General features: G+C 48.0%; 2 protein-coding genes across 2 annotated transcripts; both read left to right on the top strand.

Moving 5' to 3' along the window:
• The first annotated feature begins 8,070 nt into the window (after nt 1-8,070).
• Nucleotides 8,071-10,404, top strand: WFDC5 (WAP four-disulfide core domain 5). Its single transcript, XM_055543249.1, has 3 exons — nt 8,071-8,155; nt 10,031-10,171; nt 10,265-10,404. The coding sequence occupies exons 1-3, from the start codon at nt 8,071-8,073 to the stop codon at nt 10,402-10,404; spliced, it is 366 nt and encodes a 121-aa protein (XP_055399224.1).
• Nucleotides 10,405-16,747: 6,343 nt separating this feature from the next.
• Nucleotides 16,748-22,168, top strand: KCNS1 (potassium voltage-gated channel modifier subfamily S member 1). Its single transcript, XM_055543248.1, has 3 exons — nt 16,748-16,823; nt 17,500-18,542; nt 21,660-22,168. The coding sequence occupies exons 1-3, from the start codon at nt 16,748-16,750 to the stop codon at nt 22,128-22,130; spliced, it is 1,590 nt and encodes a 529-aa protein (XP_055399223.1). The 3' UTR covers nt 22,131-22,168.
• Nucleotides 22,169-22,387: the final 219 nt, after the last annotated feature.

Here is a 22,387-nt window from a genome sequence, read left to right as displayed (position 1 = left end):
TTTTTAATATACTATCAATAATTTGTATAATCATATAAAACATGAAGAGCTTATAAATACACATAATAGGTTTTGTGCAGAAACACTACGAAGAAAATTATAAAACTTTAGTGACAGACATTTTTTAATACCCCAAATCAGAAACGTATATGATGTTCATGGATTGGAAGACTCAATATGATAAGTATGCCAATTCTCTGCAAATTGATTTTCAGTCTCAATGCAATCAAATCCCCAGAAAAGTTTTTGCAAAAGTAAACCAAGAGAAACTTGGCAATGCAATTCTGAAATGCATACAAAAAATGCAAAGGCACGATAGCCAAAATACTCTTGAAGAAGAATAATTTAATAAGACTTGATGTAGGAGATATCAAGTTTTATTTTAAAGCTGTAATAATTATGATAAAGTGGTATTACAACAACCATAGACAGATACACAAATGAAAAAAAATAGAGAGTCACCAGACAGATGACTTGCACATAATGAGAGTACGTTTCTAACTTGGTTATAGTAAACAAATATCGCTACTGTCATATTAAGAAGACTGCACATCATAATATTAATATACATTGCCTAAGTGGTTGAAGATCCAACCAGCCCATTCTAAAGGAGATCAGTCCTGGGTGTTCTTTGGAAGGAATGATGCTAAAGCTGAAACTCCAGTACTTTGGCCACCTCAGGTGAAGAGTTGACTCACTGGAAAAGACTCTGATGCTGGGAGGGATTGGGGGCAGGAGGAAAAGGGGATGACAGAGGATGAGATGGCTGATGGCATCACCGACTTGATGGACATGAGTTTGAGTGAACTCCGGGAGATGGTGATGGACAGGGAGGCCTGGCGTGCTGCGATTCATGGGGTTGCAAAGAGTCGGACACGACTGAGCGACTGAACTGAACTGGACTGAAGTGGTTGAAGGAGGATACAGGTTAAGAAGGCAGGATAGAAGGAAGGAGAAGAAAAATAAATAAATAAATGTTGCTTTACCAAAAAACTCATCATGTCTGATGGGATCCTGTTACATTTATAAATATATTACCAAAAATGAATATCACTAGGTCTCTGTTTACTGACTTCCAGTGATGTCCATGCAATCTTACCAACAGAAAAAAAAGTTGGAGAGTACTTAACGGGTTTTGATAATATTCCAGTTGAACATAGAACTCCTGTATATGAAAATACTTGTGTGTGAAAAAGGAAAAGTGTTTGAAGGAATAGCCACTGCTGTGAACACTGGTTACATGATGATGACGGGACGGGAAAGAGGACAAGCACGAGTAGCTCTGCCTTTAGCCATATCAGTTTCTAATTTTTTTCTTGTTACAACGGTCGATTAAAGTTCAGTTAACAATTAAGAAGAAAGGGAATTTTATTTGAACCAGACTCAGGATTATAACCCGGAAGAGAGACTCTCAGAAAGCTCTGAGAAACTGTTTCGCCAGGTGCAAGTTGAAGGCACAGGCGTACACATTTTTGAGACAAAGGATCACACATCAAAATGACATACTGATATTTTATACAAAGTTCACCAAGGATGTATAGTGCCAGTAAGCCCATATAAAGAGTGGGAAGTCTATGATCCCCCACAGAGTTGGGAAAGAATACTATCCTTTGAAGAAATTATATTGCTAATGTCAGAAGAAAGGGGAAAATGTTATCTTTATGGTCAAGCAGATGTTCCTATCTTCGAGGAAGTTTGGTTAATATGTAATGCAAGCACACACTACATGTTAGGGAGGGAGGGAAGAGGCCCAAACGGATGCAAGAGAGAATTTTATGTCCAATTTTTTTCTTATCCTGCCTGGAAATAAGAATTTTATTTCATCACAGCAAAAATCACTACTCTTATGAGCTGAACATATTGATTAAAGAAAATCAAAATTCATAATTTGTTGTTGTTTAGTCGCTAAGTTGTGTCCAACTCTTTTGCAACCTCATGGACTGTACCCCCCCAGGCTCCTCTGTCCATGGGATTTCTCAGGCAAGAATACTAGGAAGAGTTGCCATTTCCTTCTCCAGGGGATCTTCCTGACCCAGGGATCAAACTCACATCTTCTGCATTGGCAGGCAGATTCTTCACCACTGAGCCACCCAAATTCATTATAGGTTAGAATAAAGCACTCAAGTAATCACGTGAGTGGAGAAAACAGGGTAATTGAGAGTTGCATCTAAAGAAATGATTATATACACATATAATCATTATAAGTGTTACAAAGGGATGTGTAAAATATGTCATAATGTAAAAGTAAAACAGTGCATGAATCAGAGGCAGTCAAAAGAAACACCTAGGTAGTTCAAGCAGAAAAAGAATTTCGGCTATTGTATGAGCACATCTCATTGTAAGAACTCGAATCATGCATGAAATCCTGGATATGAAAGAGTCTGGGGAAAGATAGGCATTTGATTTATAACCCCTGCAGGAAGGCAGTCTGGGAGCACCTGAAATGCATGTAGATGGAGACTCTGCACAGTACCTGCCATACCGCAGCTCCCTTCCATACTTACACTTCCAATTAGAAAATATTCACCTCTCAGAAAGCAAAGTGCCCACCTAGAATGGGCGCTTAAGTGAGTGGGTCTGAGAATAAGCAAGGCAGGACACAAGTGCTGGGAGATATGAATAAAATAAATAGAGAAGAATACAGGGTATTTATGAGAGCCGTTGTTACCTTGCAATGCTGGCTTAATATCTCATAGTAGCCAGGGCTGATGGTGGGAGCCCTCTTTCAACAAGTACCTAAGAAAGAAAAGTCCACCTATGTATTAGGAAAACTGCAACAGAGGAGGGAGCCCTTGAGCTAAATTAAGAAACCTATTACTTCCAACCCTTTCCACTCAAATAAGACACTCCTTTCAAAAGATAGTTCCTGACTCTGATTTCAAAATCAGAAAGAAATTTGGAAATCATATAAGCTGTATAAAGAGACTCCTTTGTAAAAAAACAGAAATGAGAAGCAAACCTTAAAAGCATTTGAAAGAGGAGTTTTAAAATCCCCAGTAAAGTGTCACCACAAAGCTGAGAAAAAATTATAATTTAAAATAGATTTTTAAACTAGTGAAGCAAATTAAAGGTATGAGGAAAAGTGAAAGTCGCTCAGCCATGTCCGACTCCGCTACCCCATGGATTTGTAACTGAACTGAGGCTTCTCTGCCCATGGAATTCTCCAGGCAAAAATACTGAAGTAAGTAGCCTTTTCCTTCACCAGGGGATCTCCCCAACTGAGGGACTGAACCAGGGTCTCCCACACTAAAGGCAGATTCTTTACTGTCTGAGCCACCAGGGAAGCCCAGAAGTATGAGGAACCATCATAAGACAGAAATATAGAAACTCAAAGAAGAGATAGCAAGGTAACAGGAAGATGTGTAATAGACTCTGATGCAGAGAAGAGAAATTGAAGAAAAGGAGAAAAATATTTCATAAATAAGGACTAAGTAAAAGGAAGGAAAAGGGAACCATAAGAAAAGCATATGACATAAAATAAAAATAAAGAAGTAGCTTAAAAACACAGTTTTAAATATTAAAAAGTCAATGAAGATCCATCAGACATGAAAATCAAGTCCTACCAGGAAGAAAACCAAGTCAACAAAACAGAAGAATTATTTAAAACAATAATTGAGGAAAATATTTCTGAAATAAAAGATTTGAGTCTACATATCAAAAGCTCACATTATAGTAAACACAAGATGAATGCAAGTAAATATTGTGGTCTTTCAAGATAAAAATAGAGGCCTTCAGGAGGCCAACACCCCCTCTCCAACTAAAAAAAGAAAGAAAACCTTAAAAAATCAGGTTGTAAGACAGCAATACTCAATGCCAGAAAATAGTGAAGCAAAACTTAGATACTCTATGGAGAAAATACGCACTGAGGATTTTTGTACAACTAATTTGTCCTTGACCTAAATATATTTCTAAATGTGCAAGAACTCAAGAAATATTGTTTCTGATAACTTTCCTGGGGAGTTTCCAAGAGACAAGATTTATTCAATCAAGAAACATTTGCGGGAATTAGCAATATGATTATTATTGAGTACAGAACATTTTCATTGTGGAATTAAGTCTGATGAAGGAGTAATAAATAGTATGTAAATGTGACCTATTGTGGTAATGTACAAATACCAAAACTTCCATCAGATACGAGGATGAGGGAGAGAGGTAGCTCAAAGAGTAAGTCCACTGACTGCTTTATATATAATAGATTCAAGTCAAAGGATATTTAAAACACATAAGGTTCAACAAAATTAAAAACTTGTGCATCAAAGGATCCTAGCAGGATAGTGAGAAGATCCTGCTGGGAAGAAGAAACAAACCAGGTCTCTGATAAGGGCCTATGACCCAGACTATACAAAGATCTCTCACAACTCCACATTAAAAAGATGAACAACCCAATTTAAAAATGGGCAAAGAACTTAGACATTTCTCTGAAGATACACAAGTGGCCAGTGAGCACCAGGAAAAGATGCTCAACATCACTAGTCATTGCTGCTGCTAAGTCACTTCAGCCGTATCCGACTCTTTGCAACTCCACGGACTGTAGCCTGCCAGGCTCCTCCGTCCATGGGATTTTCCAGGCAAGAATACTGGAGTGGATTGCTATTTCCTTCTCCAGTCATTAGTCATTAGGCAGATGCAAATCAAAATCACAAGATACCACTTCAACTCAATAGTGTGACTATAAGAAAAAAAAATTAATGGAAAATGACAAGCATCGACCAGGAGGTGAAGAAATTGGAACCCTTGTACATTGCTGGGGAGAAGGTAAAATGGTGCGAACTGTGGAAAACAGCCTGACAGTTCCTCCGAAAGGTCAGCATAGAATTACCAGATGATTCAGCAATTCCACTCCCAGATGTATATGTAAAAGAACTGCAAACAGGAAGTTCTGGTCCAGGACTGAGACACAGGAGGCTCCTCAACTCACCTCCACCCCTACAGCTACAACACAAAGCCATTGAAAGAAACCCAGGAATGAGCTGAGCCAGAGCTACATATTGGGCAAGCGAGAGAATACTCACATTGGAGAGGGTCTTGGCACACCCTCAAGCCACGAAGAACAAAGAAGGTGGCTGGACAATTACAAGGGTTCGAGACACAGCCAAGAACTTGGGAGGTGGGACGACAAGGTTCCTCTCCTATATGTGGTCACGTGGTCAACACTGGAAGACGTTGCTATTGTATCTAATGCCCAGCAGCCAGTACAAACTCTGGAGGAAAATGAAGTCTCCACACTGGGTCTTGCACATTTTCCCCACACCTGCAGGTAGCTCCCTACTGGGCACACCCACTTTCCCTTCAGGCTCCAACCCAGACCAGTGACCCTCAGCTCTGCTAGCCCTGCCATCTCACCTCATTATGTCCCAGGAATATCAGAAAGTGTTCTGCAACAGTTTACTGGGAGGTCCCTGCTCTTTAAGCATCTCTCCTGTTGGAGTCTGAGATTCAGCTCCACTGGCAGGCACTCCATCTGCCTGGTTGGCATAGTAACCTTCCTGTGGTCTCTTTTGAGAAATAAATGATAAGGCAAAACACCCTGAGTCTCTGATATGTTAGAATAATTTAGTGGCATGAGCAGTGTCCTCTCAGTTCAGTTCAGTTCGGTCGCTCAGTCACGTACGACTCTGCGACCCCATGGACTGCAGCACGCCAGGCCTCCCTGTCTATCACCAACTCCCAGAGTTTACCCAAACTCATGTTGATTGAGTCAGTGATGCCATCCAACCATCTCATCCTCTGTTGTCCCCTTCTCCTCCCACCTTCAATCTTTCCCAGCATCAGGGTCTTTTCACATGAGTCAGTTCTCTGCATCAGGTGGCCAAAGTATTGGAGTTTCAGCTTCAACAGCAGTCCTTCCAACGAACACTCAGGACTGATCTCCTTTAGGATGGACTGGTTGGATCTCCTTGCACTCCAAGGGACTCTCAAGAGTCTTCTCCAACATCACAGTTCAAAAGCATCAATTCTTTGGCGCTCAACTTTCTTTACAGTCCACCTCTCACATCCATACATGACTACTGGAAAAACCATAGCCCTGACTAGATGGACCTCTGTTGACAAAGTAATGTCTCTGCTTTTTAATATGCTATCGAGGTTGGTCATAACTTCTTCCAAGGACTAAGTGACTTTTAATTTCATGGCTGCAGTCACCATCTGCAGTGATTTTGGAGCCCAGAAAAATAAAGTCTGCCACTATTTCCACTGTTTCCCCATCTATTTGCCATGAAGTGATGGGACCGGATGCCATGATCTTCGTTTTCTGAATGTTGAGCTTTAAGCCAACTTTTTCACTCTCCACTTTCACTTTCATCAAGAGCCTCTTTATTTCTTCTTTGCTTTCTGCCATAAGGGTGGTGTCATCTGCATATCTGAGGTTATTGATATTTCTCCTGGCAATCTTGATTCCAGCTTGTGCTTCATCCAGCCCAGTATTTCTCTAGACAATAATAATTTGGGGGTAGGGAAGACTTAAGGGGTGGCAGGAACCTACAGTGGAAGGGGGACTCTCCTAGACAGACCCCAGTGACCTCATGGCTCTGCTGTCCATGCACTGGTCTCGCAGTCCTGTTCCAAGGAGGTGCCAAGGAAGTTCAAGTTCCTGGGAGGAGATACTCAGAGTGACTTCAAGAACAATGGCCTGGATGTCAGTCTCAGCTTTGCCTCGAACTTGCTGTGTGACCTCAGGAAAATAACTCTCCTTCTCTGAGCTTCAGTTTGGGATTTAGATTTTTATTGAACTTTCTTGTGAACAACAGCCAAGTAGTCTGTGTAATTTGTAATCAGGAATAAAAATCAGCCTCATAAAATTTTCCTTCTAAATAAAGCTGCCAAGGGGGTGCCAGAATTTTCAAAGTCACATCAGATCATGAACTACAGGGCCCTTCTTTTCCTGAGAGCTTAGAAGATAGCATGAGGTTAAACCCCTAGGAGCACTTCCTGATTGTGAGGGTTGTCCTGGACTGGAACATTCTCTTCCTTTCTCAGGGTCAGAGGACATATCGCCTCGCTTCCAAGAACAGGATGGGGATCATGGAGAAGCGATGTTCTCACGAAGAAGACGTCCCAGCCTAGTTAAGAATTAACTGTGTCCTTGAGCCAGCCCCCTCCCATCTACAGCCGACTGTTCCCTCACCTTTCAAACGGGAGGGCGGGGAGGATGGCCTTGATCTCCTCCCGTCCTGGTGAGTTACTCAGGTTTGGTACATTTCCGCTTGGGGCCCCTTAGGACTCTGAGCTCCACTTATCTCTCTTCCACCAAACACAGGAGCCAGATGATGTGAAATCTAGGCCGGGCGGGGGTGGGGGGGCTTGGCTGAGATGACCTTTTGCTCAGGATCCCTTAGGGCCAGGGAAGGGGTCCCAGAGGCCACCTTCAACCTCTGTGACCAGCCGCCGCAGCCAAACCTAAAGCCTTGCTCCATCATCCACCCCTGATAGCTCAGCCAGCTCCAAGCAGAGGGCAGTTCTACCAGATGCCACTGAAGGTGATCTTACTAAAGGCAGGGTGGTCTCTCTCTCTCATCCACTGGGGCCCAAGAGAAGAGACCAGGGCTGGCCCCACTCACTGGGGCAGCTTGGGCCAGCCATCTCCAGCAGAGAGCGCTGATCCTAACTCCAATGCTTCCCTTCGCAGGTCTCAGAGCTCTGCAAACACTTCCTGGACATTCAAAGCCGACTGCTATCCTCCGCCTAAGCCACGGCTGGGGCTTCAAGATGTTAGAGACCTAGGGAAGGGACCATCTGACTCAACAACTCTCACCCTTTATACAAATGAGAAAACCTGAAGTCCAAACACGGACAAGGCTTGTCCAAATCACACCCCAAGTAGGCGATACAGGCAGGACCAGATCCCAGCCCCTGACACGCAGGGCGAGTCCTCACCCATCATCAATTCTTACACACGCAGCCTTGCACGGTGGCTCTTGAGCAGGGGGTGGGGCCAGGATGAGACAGACACATACCACTCTGTTTATCCCCTCTCCTTCCTCCCTTAACTCAGTTGCTCTAGCCTCCCAAGGTTAGTAGGTGTTAATCTGGGGGCCTCTGGGTTCTACCTTATCAGGTGTCAGCAACAGAAACATGAGAGCCCAGAGCTTCCTCCTCCTGGTGGCCCTCCTGGGTTTGGGGAGCCAGTTACCTGCTGCCTTGGGCAGGAGGAAGGGAGGTGAGTATGGGTAGGTTCCTCTGCTCCAGGGACAGAGGTGGTTTCTACCTTTAAGGCAAGAATAAGGGTTTGGGGGAAGGCTGGCAATGAAGTGTAAGTGTGTGTGTGTGTGTGTGTGCGTGCGCGCGTGCGTGTGCCCACTTCTTAGTACTTTCAGCAGCTTGCCTCTTGTCTGTACATCTTCATGCCTGTCAGCCTGTTTGCGTGTGCAGCTGTAAATGTTTTCTTGCCAGTTTCCCGGTGCTTGCCTGTCTACATGTCTGAGTGTAGGATTGTGTTCACACGCATGCGTCTACCTCTAGTTAAACGTGTAGCTTTGTGCCTGCTTGTCAGTGTGATCTGCGTCTGCCCATGTATTCCTAGGGACGACCGCACACATGTGTGTCTGAGCCTGCATGCGTGTCCGTGTGAGAACACGTGTCTTCCTGTGCCTCCGGGGAGGGTTGGAGTGGACGGTCGGTCCCTGCTCTTTGGTGTCTCCATGGGGGCGTCTGGACCAATGGGTCTGCATGGCAGGGAGATGGTCTTTTCTGTTATCCTCTGTGGAAACGAGGTCTGGACTGGCCCCCTGCCCATCTTGTTTGTGTCCTTCTCCAGGCTTCTCTGTCTCCCAGCCCAATCTGTGAAAGGGACTCTGGAGTTGTGTACAACTCTGGGATCGGGGATCTGTTGGAAGGAAGCTCTACCTACCCTATCTCTCTTCTCCTCCACCTCCTTTAAAAGGCTGAGTCTGACCTGTCAACAGATGGGAGAGGCTAGGGCTGCAGAGATAGCCAGACAGGTGCCTCCCCACCCAGGCGATGCCTCCACTTCCATCCGTTCTGGGCCTGTAACACTCTGACCACACCGGTGTGTGTATATGACTGTGTCTCTGTGTATATGTCTGTGAGTGGGGAGCCTGGATTTGGAGAGGAGTTTAGGGAAGGCAGATGAAAACTTGAGAGTAATACACGGGGCAAAAAACAGGGCCTACAAAGAGAAGCAGCTTGGAGTTGATCAGGACCCGCCAGGTGGAGACAGGGCAGACGAAGAGACCAGAGAGATAGATGGGCTGGGGCCAGGCCAGGCGTGGTCTAGTTGCCCCGGTGGAGATTATGAACTTCGTTCTTTTTTTTTTTTTCCCTGCCTTATATGTCATCTGAGTCTCAAACCAACCGTGGGAGGATGGAGTCTAGCTTCCCATTTCACAGACAGAAAACTGAGGCTTGGAGTACCAAACAAACTAAAAAACAACAACAACAAAAGCCTTGCCAGCCGTTTACAGCAGCATGGATGGACCTTGAGGCCACTATGCTAAGTGAAATAAATCAGAGAAAGATATACTGTATGGTATTATCTGAAAAACAAAAAAATCAAGCTCACAGATACAGAAAACACTTGGTGGTTGTTGCCAAAGGTAGGGTGTAGGGGTGGGAGTGAAATGGGTGAAGGGGGTCAAAATGTACACACTTCCGGATATAAAATAAGTCACAAAGATACAGTGTACAGCATGGTGACTACAGTTAATAATGCTACAATCCACATTTGGATGTAGCTAAAAGAACTGATCTTAAACGTTCTCATCACAAGAAAAACAATTTAACTATGTATGGTGACCGACGTTAATGAGACACTGTGGTGATTGTTTTGCAGGACGTACAAAAATAAATCATCACATTGCACACCTGAAACTAACATAATGTTACATTTCACTTTAGATGTCAATAAAAAATTAAAAAAAAAAAAAAGCAAGTCCATTCCAAAATAAAAAAAAAGTTGCAAACAATGGGCAAAGAAGTATGGAATGGAGAATTTAGATCGCGTGATCCCCAGGACAGCGCTTATACTGAATTCTGAACTGCCTCCAGTAGCAAAATTTGGGAAGTTCTCTTACAGAGAAGTCTGGGGGCTGCCCACCGGATGACGGGCCCTGCCTCCTCTCGGTGCCTGATCAGTGTCTGCATGACGGCCAGTGTCCCTCAGGGATGAAGTGCTGTCGCCAAGGCTGCTTCCTCCAGTGTGTCCGGAAGGTCTCAGGTAAGGGTCCCTCTCCACCTTGCTGATTGCCAGCCAGACCCCAGACCCCAGGGCTGGGGCACAGGCAGGGCTCACCCGGTCCCTGTGTTGCAGTTAAGATGGGCAGATGCCCTGAGGACCGTCTGCGCTGCGTTAGCCCCGTGCAGCACCTGTGCTCCAAGGACTCGGACTGCCAGGGCCGCAAGCGGTGCTGCCTGGGTGCCTGCGGCCGGGACTGCAGAAACCCTGTCTGAGGTAGGGCTGTGTGTGCCTCCAGCAAGCTCCTTCCCTCTCTGAGCCCCAGCCCCAAGAGATTCCTCGAGTTCAACCAGCTGAACAGGAACCTTCCCAGAAGCCTGGGCTTCCTGTGGCCAGCACCGGAAAAGTGGATGGGGTGGGAGGGGTCCTCCTAGGATGACAGAGGAACTGGGGGTCCCTGTTCTCTTGCTGAACTCGTATCACCTGGACCACAGCCCTAAACGCTCGGAGCTTCAGTTTGCCCTTGTAAAGGAGGGCGGGGGATCCTGCCTTGGTGGCTGGGCTGATCAGGCATCGATGAGGGAATCAGGCCCAGAACCCAGAGCTTTATTATGGAAAGGGGGTTAACCTTTTCCTTCTCTCTCCTCAGGCTAATTCTGGCTTAGGATCCATAACTTTGAACCTCGGGATGGGGTTCTCTGCAGGAAGATATGAAGATGGGTGGGGTCTGGGACACAGCAACCCAGAGAGAAGCCCCTCTGCCAGTGGAAATTCCAACCTTTTAATAAACACTGTTCTAGAAGAATTTTCCAAACATCAATCTGTTCACAATGTTCGCCATACCTGCAAAATAGCATCATAATATTTTGTGTATTGCCTGTACTCCTATTGACCTAATGTTTTTCTTCCAAGGGACTCACTTTTGTATAAAAATAAATTTACTTGAGAAGAAAAACTGGATATCACTACTTTAAATGGGATAAGCAGGGTCACTTGTCACAAACAGAATGTAAGTGTAAAAGCAGATGCAATGAAAGCAATTAAGTTCCATGTAAGTAAATCATGTCTGATTAAATGATATGGAATAATAATATTAGATTCTGGCTAGATACTGCCACCTGCCAGAACTGTGAGCCTGAAGCCTGCTCTCTGTGTCTGTTGTGATAAAGGAAGATTAATGAGGGTTAAAGAGACGTTAAAGACGCAGATCTCTAATCTGTGATATTCTTGCTGGTGTAATCAGAAGGATTAAAAAGAACTTTCTTAATGCAAGAGTCACTGTTGTACAATGTTGCATCCAGACACACCCTACAATCATTTGGGAAATGTTGTCTGAACAGTTGAGATGTCATTATTTAGGGGTGGGTCTGACTCTATCATTGGATAATAACTCACTGGCCTCTATTTCTTGTGGGCCTGGTCCATAGTCAGAGCTTAATGAGTGGGGGTGTCAAGGGAATGACAGCCATCCCAAGTGGCACCAGTGGCAAAGAACCCGCCTGCCAATGCAGGATATGTAAGAGATTAGGGTTCGAACCCTGGGTAGGGAAGATGCGCTGGAGAAGGAAAATGGCAACCCACTCCAGCATTCTTGCCTGGAGAATCCCATGGAGAGGGGAGCCTGGTGGGCTACAATCCATAGGGTAGCAAAGAGTCAGACACTACTGAAGCAACTTAGTGTGCACACATGTGCGCACACACACACACACACACACACACACAGCCATCCCAAGGGACATTCCTGAGAGTGATCCCCAGCAGACAGCAAGCAGGAAAAGGTCCATCCTACAACCACAGGGAAATGAATTCTGCCAACACTCTGTGAGCTAGAAGAGAACCTCAAACCCCAGATGAGAACCATGACCCTGGCTGACACCTTAACTTCAACCTAGTAAGACCCTGGGTAGAGAATCCAGCCATGTCATGCCCAGATTTCTGATCCACAGAAACTATGAGGTGATTAATTTCATATTTCTTCAAGTTGCTAGGGAGGCCAGGTTCAATCCCTGGTTGGGGAACTAGATCCCACATGCCACAGCTAAGAGTTTGCATGAAGTGAAGTGAAGTCAGTCAGTTGTGTCTGACTTTTTGCGACCCCGTGGACTGTAGCCTACCAGGCCCCTCCATCCTTGGGATTTTCCAGGCAAGAGTACTGGACTGGGTTGCTATTTCCTTCTCCAGGGGATTTTCTCAACCCAGGGATCAAATCTAGGTCTCCTGCATTGCAGGCAGATGCTTTACTGTCTGAGCCACCAGTGAAGCCCTGGTGTTTGCATGTTGCAACTAAAAAATAGAAAAAAAGACCCCACATGTTGCAAGTAAAAGAGCCCACATGTGGGGCATCCCTGGTGGCTCAGATGGTAAAGATTCCACATGCCACAGCTAAGACCTGGTCAGATCAGATCAGTCACTCAGTCGTGTCCGACTATTTGCGACCCCATGAATCGCAGCACGCCAGGCCTCCCTGTCCATCACCAACTCCCGGAGTTCACCGAAACTCACATCCATCGAGTCAGTGATGCCATCCAGCCATCTCATCCTCTGTCGTCCCCTTCTCCTCCTGCCCCCAATCCCTCCCAGCATCAGAGTCTTTTCCAGTGAGTCAACTCTTTGCATGAAGTGGCCAAAGTACTGGAGTTTCAGCTTTAGCATCATTCCTTCCAAAGAAATCCCAGGGCTGATCTCCTTCAGAATGGACTGGTTGGATCTCCTTGCAGTCCAAGGGACTCTCAAGAGTCTTCTCCAACACCACAGTTCAAAAGCATCAATTCTTCGGCGCTCAGCCTTCTTCACAGTCCAACTCTCACATCCATACATGACCACAGGAAAAACCATAGCCTTGACTAGACGAACCTTTGTTGGCAAAGTAATGTCTCTGCTTTTGAATATGCTATCTAGGTTGGTCATAACCTTCCTTCCAAGGAGTAAGCGTCTTTTAATTTCATGGCTGCAGTCACCATCTGCAGTGATTTTGGAGCCCAGAAAAATAAAGTCTGACACTGTTTCCACTGTTTCCCCATCTTTTTGCCATGAAGTGATGGGACCGGATGCCATGATCTTCGTTTTCTGAATGTTGAGCTTTAAGCCAACTTTTTCACTCTCCACTTTCACTTTCATCAGGAGGCTTTTTAGTTCCTCTTCACTTTCTGCCATAAGGGTGGTGTCATCTGCATATCTGAGGTTATTGATATTTCTCTTGGCAATCTTGATTCCAGCTTGTGTTTCTTCCAGTCCAGCGTTTCTCATGATGTACTCTGCATATAAGTTAAATAAACAGGGTGACAGTACACAGCCTTGACATACTCCTTTTCCTATTTGGAACCAGTCTGTTGTTCCATGTCCAGCTCTAACTGTTGCTTCCTGACCTGCATACAAATTTCTCAAGAGGCAGATCAGGTGGTCTGGTATTCCCATCTCTTTCAGAATTTTCCACAGTTGTACAGCCAAATAAATAAATACTAAAAACAAACAACCTCCCCCAAAGTAATACCTGGATTTTGAAGACAGCACAAAAGTGAAAATGTAAAATATCTCATTCATACTTTCTTTATTGATTCCATGTTGAAATTACATTAATAATATTGGGGTTAAATAAAATATAGTAGTAAGACTAATTTTACTCATTTCTTTTTACTGTTTTTAAAAGTTGCCTTAAGAAAAATTTAAAGCCTATATGTGGCTCACATTACATCTATCAGACACTGATGGCCTAGAGGACTCAGAAGTCGACCGACCATATGACCTTGAGCAAGTCACCTCACCTCTCAAAGCCTTACATTTCTTATCTGCAAGATTGGAATAATAATAATGGTGCCTATGCCACAAACATTGTGCAGTTTAAGAGATGAGGTCTATAGAATATTGGAACCAAGGTAAGTGCTCAATAAATAAACCATCATTATTAATAACAATATCTGTAAAATAGGAATCCTTTCTTGTATCCAGGTCCTAATCTTGACCAGGCACACAGTAGCTGTTTAATAAAAGCTTGTGGGTCACACACTTTGACAAAGCTCTTTGGCAGGGTTCTGTCTCACCCTTGCCACCGTGAATCAGGAATTCTGTGGGCAGGTAAGGACACTGAATTTCGGGGGCAAAATGATTTGTTCAGGCTTTCCTGTTTCAAGATGTCCCTGCTGAAATATTGGAATATGTGAGTTCCAATCCCAGGTCCACAAGGTCTAGTTAAGTGTCCTGAGCAAGTGACATTTGTGAAACAGGGAACAGAAGACCCTGTCGGCAAGAACTTAGATAACTCACCTGAAGCCCAGCCCCTGGCCCATATTAAGGACTCAACTAAGGAAGCTATTATTACTGTTGTCCTTCTCTACAGGGACCCCCCACGAAATTACCCCTCATTCCCTGGCCCCTGACTTGGTGAGGATGCTGTGGGGGCCCAGTGTCCATACACCCCCTTCTTCTCTCAACCGAGTCAGGAATAGAAACCACCACTTCCGGGCTCCCTCCCCAGGCAGCGGCAGCGATCAATAGACCTCAGCCACCGGGGACGGAGGAAGGTTGGGCAGAGGCGGCAGCGGGGACTCTGGCTGCAGGCTGCAGAGGCACAAAGGGGCCGCGGGGCAGAGAGATCCTGGCCAGACAGCGGCTCTCCAGCCTCTGCGCCTTCGGGAACCACACAGCCAGCAGGCGCCCTGGAGGAGCCCCTACAGGTAAGGGACCTCCCTTGGGGGGCGGGAAGCGACAAGGTTTGGGGAAGGGGCGTGGGCTGCAAGAATGGGAAGCCAGGCTGCCCCGGGATTCCCAGTGTCCAGGGCCCCACTATGAGAACCCCCTCAAGGAGTGAGCCGTGTGGGACTGGCTGAGCTTTGGGGCTGTCCCATCGGCTCATCTGTACAGCAGGAGTCGAAAACCTCCCAGTCAGGGTTGGTGGAGGGATTAAACTCAGTCAAGAGTATCTAGAGCCCAGAGAAGTGACCAGCACATAGAAGGTGCTCAAAATTAATGTATGGAGAGTCTTGAATCAAAAAGCCTAGTCTCCAGCCTCAACTGTGCCATGGGCTAGCTGGATAATAATTTTGAGCAAATGATTTTGAGCAAATCATTAATCTTTCTTACTGATATTCAGGTTCTTGTCAGAGAAGGTTTGTTAAATTATTCATCCTGTTTCATAGAGCAGGAAGGTGAGTTCTAGAATAAAGGGAAAAGGATTTGCCCACAGTCATGTGCCTAATGCGTGATGGAACTGGATTAGAAACCCCATCTTTTGACTCCAAGTCCAGTGGAGGCATAGGAGTTGCATCACATGTGTATTCATTGTGCATGTATTATGTGCCAGGAATGGTGCTGCCCATAAACAATTTGCCTCATTTAATCCTCAAAACTTCTCATGAAAAGTAGGATGTTCCCCAGTTTACAGATGAGGAAACCAAAGCTCAGAGAGGGGCATGATTCTGCTCAAGGTCAACAGTTAGTAAATGGCAGATGCAGAATTTGAACCCAAGTCTAATGAAGGAAGTGTGATGAATTGACATTTATTGAACATCTGTTGTGTTCCAGGGGCCTCTGCACACATACTCACAATAACTCTTCACCGGAATGTATTATCTCCATTCTGTAGATAAGGGAGCTAAAACCCAGAGCTTGAGGAGACTGGCCAGAGGTCACACAAGTGACAGAGGTAAGGACGAAATCCCCACTTACTTAAACACTAGGCTCAGAGTGAGTGAAAGGTACCCTGCGTGCTTCCTGTCAGGCACTGGGCCAGCGGCTGGATACACACTCAGTCCCCGGTCCACCCTGAGAAGCAGGCATTACTGAACCCACAGCCCAGATGAGATTACTGAGGGTCAGGAGGTAAGTCACTAGCCCTTGAATCCAGCAGAGCTTGGAGACAGTGAGCAGTGGAAGCATCTAACATTTCCTGAGTATCCATAACCCACCTTAATTCTCCAGCCTTCGGGAGCAGGTGCTATTGTCTGCATTGTGAATTGTGCATTGTGCCAGAAATAGAAATCTGGAGAAAAGCATCTTCTTCAAGGCTCCAGCTGCATTGGGGGCTGATAAGCCCAGGTTTGCCTAACTCTGGGAGACAGTAAAACAGGTGAACGACTTACTACACCCCTTCTGGAGCCAGGCCTGCTAAAGACCTTAGGTTATTTACTATTTTTAACCACCCTTGGCAATGGTTGACAGCAGCTCTGAAAGGTGACATGACTTGTTTATGGTCACACAAGAGTGCCAAAATTCTATTTGACTGACTCTTATGGTTGTTGTTTAGTCACTAAGTCGTATCTGACACTTTGCAACCCAATGGACTATAGCCTGCCAGGCTCCCCTGTCCATGGGATTTTCCAAGCAATATACTGGAGTGGGTTGCCATGCCCTCCTCCAGGGCATCTTCCTGACCCAGGAATCAAACCCATGTCTCCTGCACTAGCAGGTGGATTCTTTACTGCTGAGCCACCACGGAAGCCCTCTGACAGACTCCACAGATGTTTTAAAAAGTCTAAGCCAATGACTCACAATTCTGACCGTGCATCAGAATCACCCTCCAAACTTGTTGAAACACACACTGCTGAATCCCCTCCCCCGAGTCTGTGATTCATTAAGTCCCCAGGAGGCTAAGAATATGCAGCATCTTTGACAAATCCCCAGGTGATGGTGATGCTGCTGGTTCAGGGAATGCACCTTAAGAACTTCTGGTCTAAATTGGTTCTCCCAATAACCCTAGAGAGTAAGCATTAACTATCCCACTGTGTAAAAGAGGAAACTGAGGTTCAAAGTACCGGCTTGTCCAAGATCCCGTAGGAAACCTCCGGTATGCGAAAATCCAAGTTTGGGCAAGGAGACATACTGTATGGGCAGCCACCAGGTGCCAGGACATCCTGCCCAATAGTTCTCATCATCCAAGGTACAGTTCAGCGTTTCCTTTATGTAAATGAAGGAGGCGGACTCGGTGATTTGGCCAAAAACCCCCCAGTCGGGGAGTGAGAGATTCAAACCTGAGCCTGAATCTTGAGTCCAGAGGGTACTTGACACTATGCGCCTATGGCATACCAGACGCTTCACATGGAACCTCCAACACGCTTGGCTGGTGGATGGCGCAGGGAGGGAATTTAGACCTGTTTTTGGGGGAAGGGGCTAGGCACTAGGGCTTCCCAGATGGCTCAGATGGTAAAGCGTCTGCCGCAATTCGGGAGACCTGGGTTCGATCCCTGGGTCGGGAAGATCCCCTGGATAAGGAAATGGCAACCCACTCCAGTACCCTTGCCTGGAAAATCCCATGGACAGAGGAGTCTGGCGGGCTACAGTACATGGGCTCGCAAAGAGTCAGACATGAATGAGCGACCTCACTTTGGGGAAGGAAAGTCCATGGACGTCCCCTTCAGCGTGACCTTCTCTGTCCACAGGCCAGGGCGCCGCAGCCATGGTGAGCGAGTCCCCGGGGCCCGGCGCCAGGGTCCCGTGGAGGCGAAGCGACGAGGCGCTGCGCGTGAACGTGGGTGGCGTGCGGCGGCGGCTGAGCGCGCGCGCCCTGGCACGCTTCCCAGGCACGCGGCTGGGTCGCCTGCAGGCCGCGGCGTCGGAGGAGCAAGCGCAGCGCCTGTGCGACGACTACGACGCGGCGGCGCGCGAGTTCTACTTCGATCGGCACCCGGGCTTCTTCCTGGGCCTGCTGCACTTCTACCGCACAGGCCACCTGCACGTGCTCGACGAGCTGTGCGTCTTCGCCTTCGGCCAGGAGGCCGACTACTGGGGCCTGGGCGAGAGCGCGCTGGCCACGTGCTGCCGCGCGCGCTACCTGGAGCGGCGGGTGACGCGGCCGCGAGCCTGGGACGAGGACAGCGACACGCCGAGCAGCGTGGACCCGTGCCCCGACGAGATCTCCGACGTGCAGCGCGAGCTGGCGCGCTACGGGGCGGCACGCTGCGGCCGCCTGCGCCGCCGCCTCTGGCTCACCATGGAGAACCCGGGCTACTCGCTGCCCAGCAAGCTCTTCAGCTGCGTCTCCATCGGCGTTGTGCTCGCCTCCATCGCTACCATGTGCATCCACAGCCTGCCCGAGTACCAGGCCCGCGAGGCGGCGGCCGCGGTGGCAGCGGTGGCCGCGGGCCGCAGCCCGGAGGGCGTGCGCGACGATCCGGTGCTGCGGCGCCTCGAGTACTTCTGCATCGCCTGGTTCAGCTTCGAGGTGTCGTCGCGCCTGCTGCTAGCGCCCAGCACGCGCAAATTCTTTTGCCACCCGCTCAACCTCATCGACATAGTGTCCGTGCTGCCCTTTTACCTCACGCTGCTGGCTGGCGCGGCGCTCCGAGACCGGGGTGGAGCAGGTGGTGAGGAGCTGGGCGATCTGGGCAAGGTGGTGCAGGTGTTCCGTCTCATGCGCATTTTCCGCGTGCTCAAGTTGGCGCGCCACTCCACTGGCCTGCGCTCGCTGGGCGCAACGCTCAAGGTAGGGGGTGGGGGTTTCGGGGAGGTGGGTGTAACCGCGGGGCGGGTGAGCAGGGGCCCTTCCAGGTCTGCAGTGTCCAGGCTCAGGATACCGGGTGTGCATTTCAACAGGAGGTCTTTCTGGTATCTATTTCCCAGGGGAGAAGGGGAAAACCGAGGCAGAGCTTAACCAAACCAAACCAAAAACATTCAAAAAAACAAGACAGAGATTACTTTGGAGCTATCTGTTAAAACATCATTGTTGTGGTTTTCCAGTCTCTAAGTCGTGTCCGACCCTTTGCAAGTCAACCATCATAAAAATACTCAAAGCAGGGTGCTAGCTAGCTTCTCCCGATGAGCCTTTGTGCTGGCATTATCAGAGAACACAGGTATCATAGGTCACCCTGCCTAGGCTAAGTCTAGCAATGGGTCCAGAGCTAACACTTAACTGAATGCTGCCTCTGTGCCAGTTTCATATCCATTCTCGATTTTATCCTCAGGAAGGTGATATTATTTATTCCCTTCCAGTAGATGAAGAAGTTGAGGTCTGAGGGTTGGCTTTTTAAAGCCTGGTTGCAACTTATTGAGCAGCCACCCTGTATCAGGCCCTGGGCTGGGGGTGAATCGCTGCCCTGGCAAGCTTACCCTCAAGGGGGTGAAATTGACCTGTTTGGAGGAGGGAGGAAATGTGAACAGCTTGGATGAAGGTCTGGAGGGGAATAAGGGTGATGCTGGGAGGGGGGCCTGGAGGGAAGAACATGCCCACTGAGGAGGTTGGGAGGTAAGTGGAGCAGGGTACTGAAGGGCCTTCAATTTTTTACAAAAATATTTTATTTTAATTAATTTGGCTGTGCCAGGTCTTAGTTGTGGCACACCAGAACTCTCAGTTGGGCCATGTGGGATCTAGTTCTCTGACCAGGGGTTGAACCCAGGCCCCCTGCACTGGGAGCATGCAGTCTAAGCCACTGGACCACCTGGGAAGTCCCTGGCCCATAACTTTGGATTTTATCCCATAGGAATAGGGGATCCTGTGAGAGTTTTAAACAGGGCAGGTATTTCTGTGACTGCTTTGCAGATGTGGAAACTGAGGCTCCAAAAGGTGGCAGGACTTGTCAGAAGTTCCTCAGGGAGTAAGTAGGACAGCCCAGAAAGGAACCCAGCTGGTCCTGACTCTAGCACCTCAGCTCTTTCTCCTGAAGGTCCATGCAACCCTGTTAAGAATCCCTAAAAGATGCTAAAAGGTCCCTTCCACGCATAGCTTAGGAAAACCTTTTGCATGCTTTTATGGCAGGGCAGCTAGGATGCTGAAAGCAAGCAGGGCAGCTGGGCAGAATTCTGGGGCAGATAGAGGGAATTCATTTGCCAGACTTCCTGAACTCAGCATCTCTCGAGCGCCCTAGAACCCTGCCTCCACCCTGCAGGGAGCCAGGGCCTGATGCTGCTGATGTTTTCTACAAGGAAGGAGAAGAGTATTGACCAAAGCCGCAGAGTCTAAGACATGGGTGAAAGACTCCTGATGAGGCCCCTGGCCAGCAGCTGCTTTCTTATTACCAGGAAGTTTGCAAAATCTCTGGCCCTGCCACAGACCTGGAGTTATGGCTCAGCAATAAAGAATCTGCCTGCCAATGCAGGAGATTTGGGTTTGATCCCTGGGTTGGGAAGATCTCCTGAAGAAGGAAATGACAACCCACTTGAGTATTCTTGCCTGGGAAATTCCATGGACAGAGGAGCCTGGCAGGCTACAGTCCACAGGGTTGCAAAAGAGTTAGACACGGCTTGGCAACTAAGCAATAACCCCAGAAATACTGAATTGGTTCCCCCTACCTGATTTCTCTCCACCTTATGGGCTTCTGTGGTGGCTCAGATGGTAAAGAATCCACCTGCAATTCTGGAGACCTGGGTTTGATCCCTGGGTTGGGAAGATCCTCTGGAGAAGGACATGGCAACCCACTCCAGTATTTTTGCCAAGAGAATCCCCATGGACAGAGGAGCCTGGCGGGCTACAGTCCACAGGTCACAAAGAGTCAGACACATCTGAGCAACTAAGCACAACACTGGACATGATTTCTCTCCACCTTATAGTTGGGAAGCCTGGAGAAGGCGATGGCACCCCACTCCAGTACTCTTGCCTGAAAAATCCCATGGACGGAGGAGCCCGGTAGGCTGCAGTCCATGGGGTCGCTCAGAGTCGGACAGGACTGAGCGACTTCACTTTCACTTTTCACCATCATGCATTGGAGAGGGAAATGGCAACCCACTCCAGTGTTCTTACCTGGAGAGTCCCAGGGACAGGGGAGCCTGGTGTACTGCCATCTATGGGGTTGCACAGAGTCGGACACGACTGAAGCGACTTAGCAGCAGTAGCAGCAGTTCCAGACTAGGGGTTCTCAGCCCTGGCACTGTGGACATTTAGGGCCAGATAATTCCTTGTTGGTGGGGCTGTCCTGTGCGTTGTAGGGTGTTTAGCAGCATCCCTGGCCTCTACCACTGATGCCAGTACTAGATGCTTCTACCTAGATGCCAGTAGCACACCTGCCCCCAAAGTGACTCCAGACATTGCTGCATGTCCTGTGGGGGCACAGTCACCCTAGAGAATCCGTGCCTTAGGGCTTGGCCTCGGGGGCAGAACAAATACACATACCCACAGGCAAGTGCATTCAGTAGGTGGTCCAGGGAACCTATGTATACTCTCAGCTTCCTTGAGTGGCAGAAAATATTTTTGTCTTTATCAGAAATAGACCAAAGAATAGACCAAAGGACATGGGCCCACCTCTTTGCATTGTGGAATATAAACTGTGGTTCTCTTGGTTCTGCAACAATGGAAGAAATTATGAGCTTTCCATGACTGGCTGGTGTCACCAGTGGCCCCTGCACTAGAAGAAATAGCCATGGCTTAGCTGGCACTCACTTTGGACAACAGAAATCAGGCCTGTGTTCAATCCCAGGGCGATCTGCTGGCTATTATAGTTGGAAGATCTTAGTGTGCAGCAGGGAACCCTGGGTATTGGCATCAGTTCTGCTTTGCTGGGTGACTTCAGACCTGCCCCTAGGACTCTCTGAGTCTCAGTTTCCACACCTGCCCAACACAAGGTCTGTAAGCCAAGCCATCTCTCACCTGGCTTCCTGTATTCTCTTCCAGCACAGCTACCGTGAGGTGGGCATCTTGCTGTTGTATCTGGCTGTGGGGGTGTCCGTGTTCTCTGGCGTGGCCTACACAGCTGAGAAGGAGGAGGAAGTGGGCTTTGACACCATCCCGGCCTGCTGGTGGTGGGGCACGGTGAGCATGACCACCGTGGGCTATGGGGACGTGGTGCCGGTGACGGTGGCTGGCAAGCTGGCGGCCTCGGGCTGTATCCTGGGGGGCATCCTAGTGGTGGCGCTCCCCATCACCATCATCTTCAACAAGTTCTCCCACTTCTACCGGCGCCAGAAGGCTCTGGAAGCCGCCGTGCGCAACAGCAACCACCGGGAGTTTGAGGACTTGCTGAGCAGCATTGATGGGGTGTCAGAGGCATCTCTGGAGACCTCTCGCGAGACCTCCCAGGAGGGCAGGTCTGAAGACCTAGAGGCCCAGGCCTCCAGTGGGCCTCCAATTTCTCAGGTTTATTAAAACCAGGGCTCCAGGCACCCCCTTCCCACACCCCTGCAGTCAGCTGAAATGGAGCAGAGATTCCTCCCCTGCTTAACTTCTTCTTCGTGGCATGACCTCTCAGGATCACTCACGCTGGCCTCAGAAATGACACCTGGAGGCTGGGTCCTTTCCTCCAAAGACACAGGGAGGCATAGTGTTATCCTAGACTCTATGAGCCTGTGGAGCAACCCAAAGACCTTTATAAATAAACCTGCAAGCCACCCACAGTACAGGCA

The sequence above is a fragment of the Bubalus kerabau genome, chromosome 13 (assembly GCF_029407905.1).
Source record: "Bubalus kerabau isolate K-KA32 ecotype Philippines breed swamp buffalo chromosome 13, PCC_UOA_SB_1v2, whole genome shotgun sequence".
NCBI lineage: Eukaryota > Metazoa > Chordata > Mammalia > Artiodactyla > Bovidae > Bubalus > Bubalus kerabau.
This window is presented reverse-complemented; position numbering and strand designations above follow the sequence as displayed.

What these genes read in the sequence shown, in the direction of transcription:
- KCNS1 (XM_055543248.1), top strand. Translation starts at nt 16,748, where the DNA reads ATGGTGATGCTGCTGGTTCAGGGAATGCACCTTAAGAACTTCTGGTCT. An exon ending in TCTCCCAATAACCCTAGAGA is followed by an intron (nt 16,824 to 17,499) that starts GTAAGCATTAAC and finishes CTCTGTCCACAG; the next exon opens with GCCAGGGCGCCGCAGCCATG. An exon ending in CGCTGGGCGCAACGCTCAAG is followed by an intron (nt 18,543 to 21,659) that starts GTAGGGGGTGGG and finishes ATTCTCTTCCAG; the next exon opens with CACAGCTACCGTGAGGTGGG.
- WFDC5 (XM_055543249.1), top strand. Translation starts at nt 8,071, where the DNA reads ATGAGAGCCCAGAGCTTCCTCCTCCTGGTGGCCCTCCTGGGTTTGGGG. An exon ending in CTTGGGCAGGAGGAAGGGAG is followed by an intron (nt 8,156 to 10,030) that starts GTGAGTATGGGT and finishes GTTCTCTTACAG; the next exon opens with AGAAGTCTGGGGGCTGCCCA. An exon ending in GTGTGTCCGGAAGGTCTCAG is followed by an intron (nt 10,172 to 10,264) that starts GTAAGGGTCCCT and finishes CCTGTGTTGCAG; the next exon opens with TTAAGATGGGCAGATGCCCT.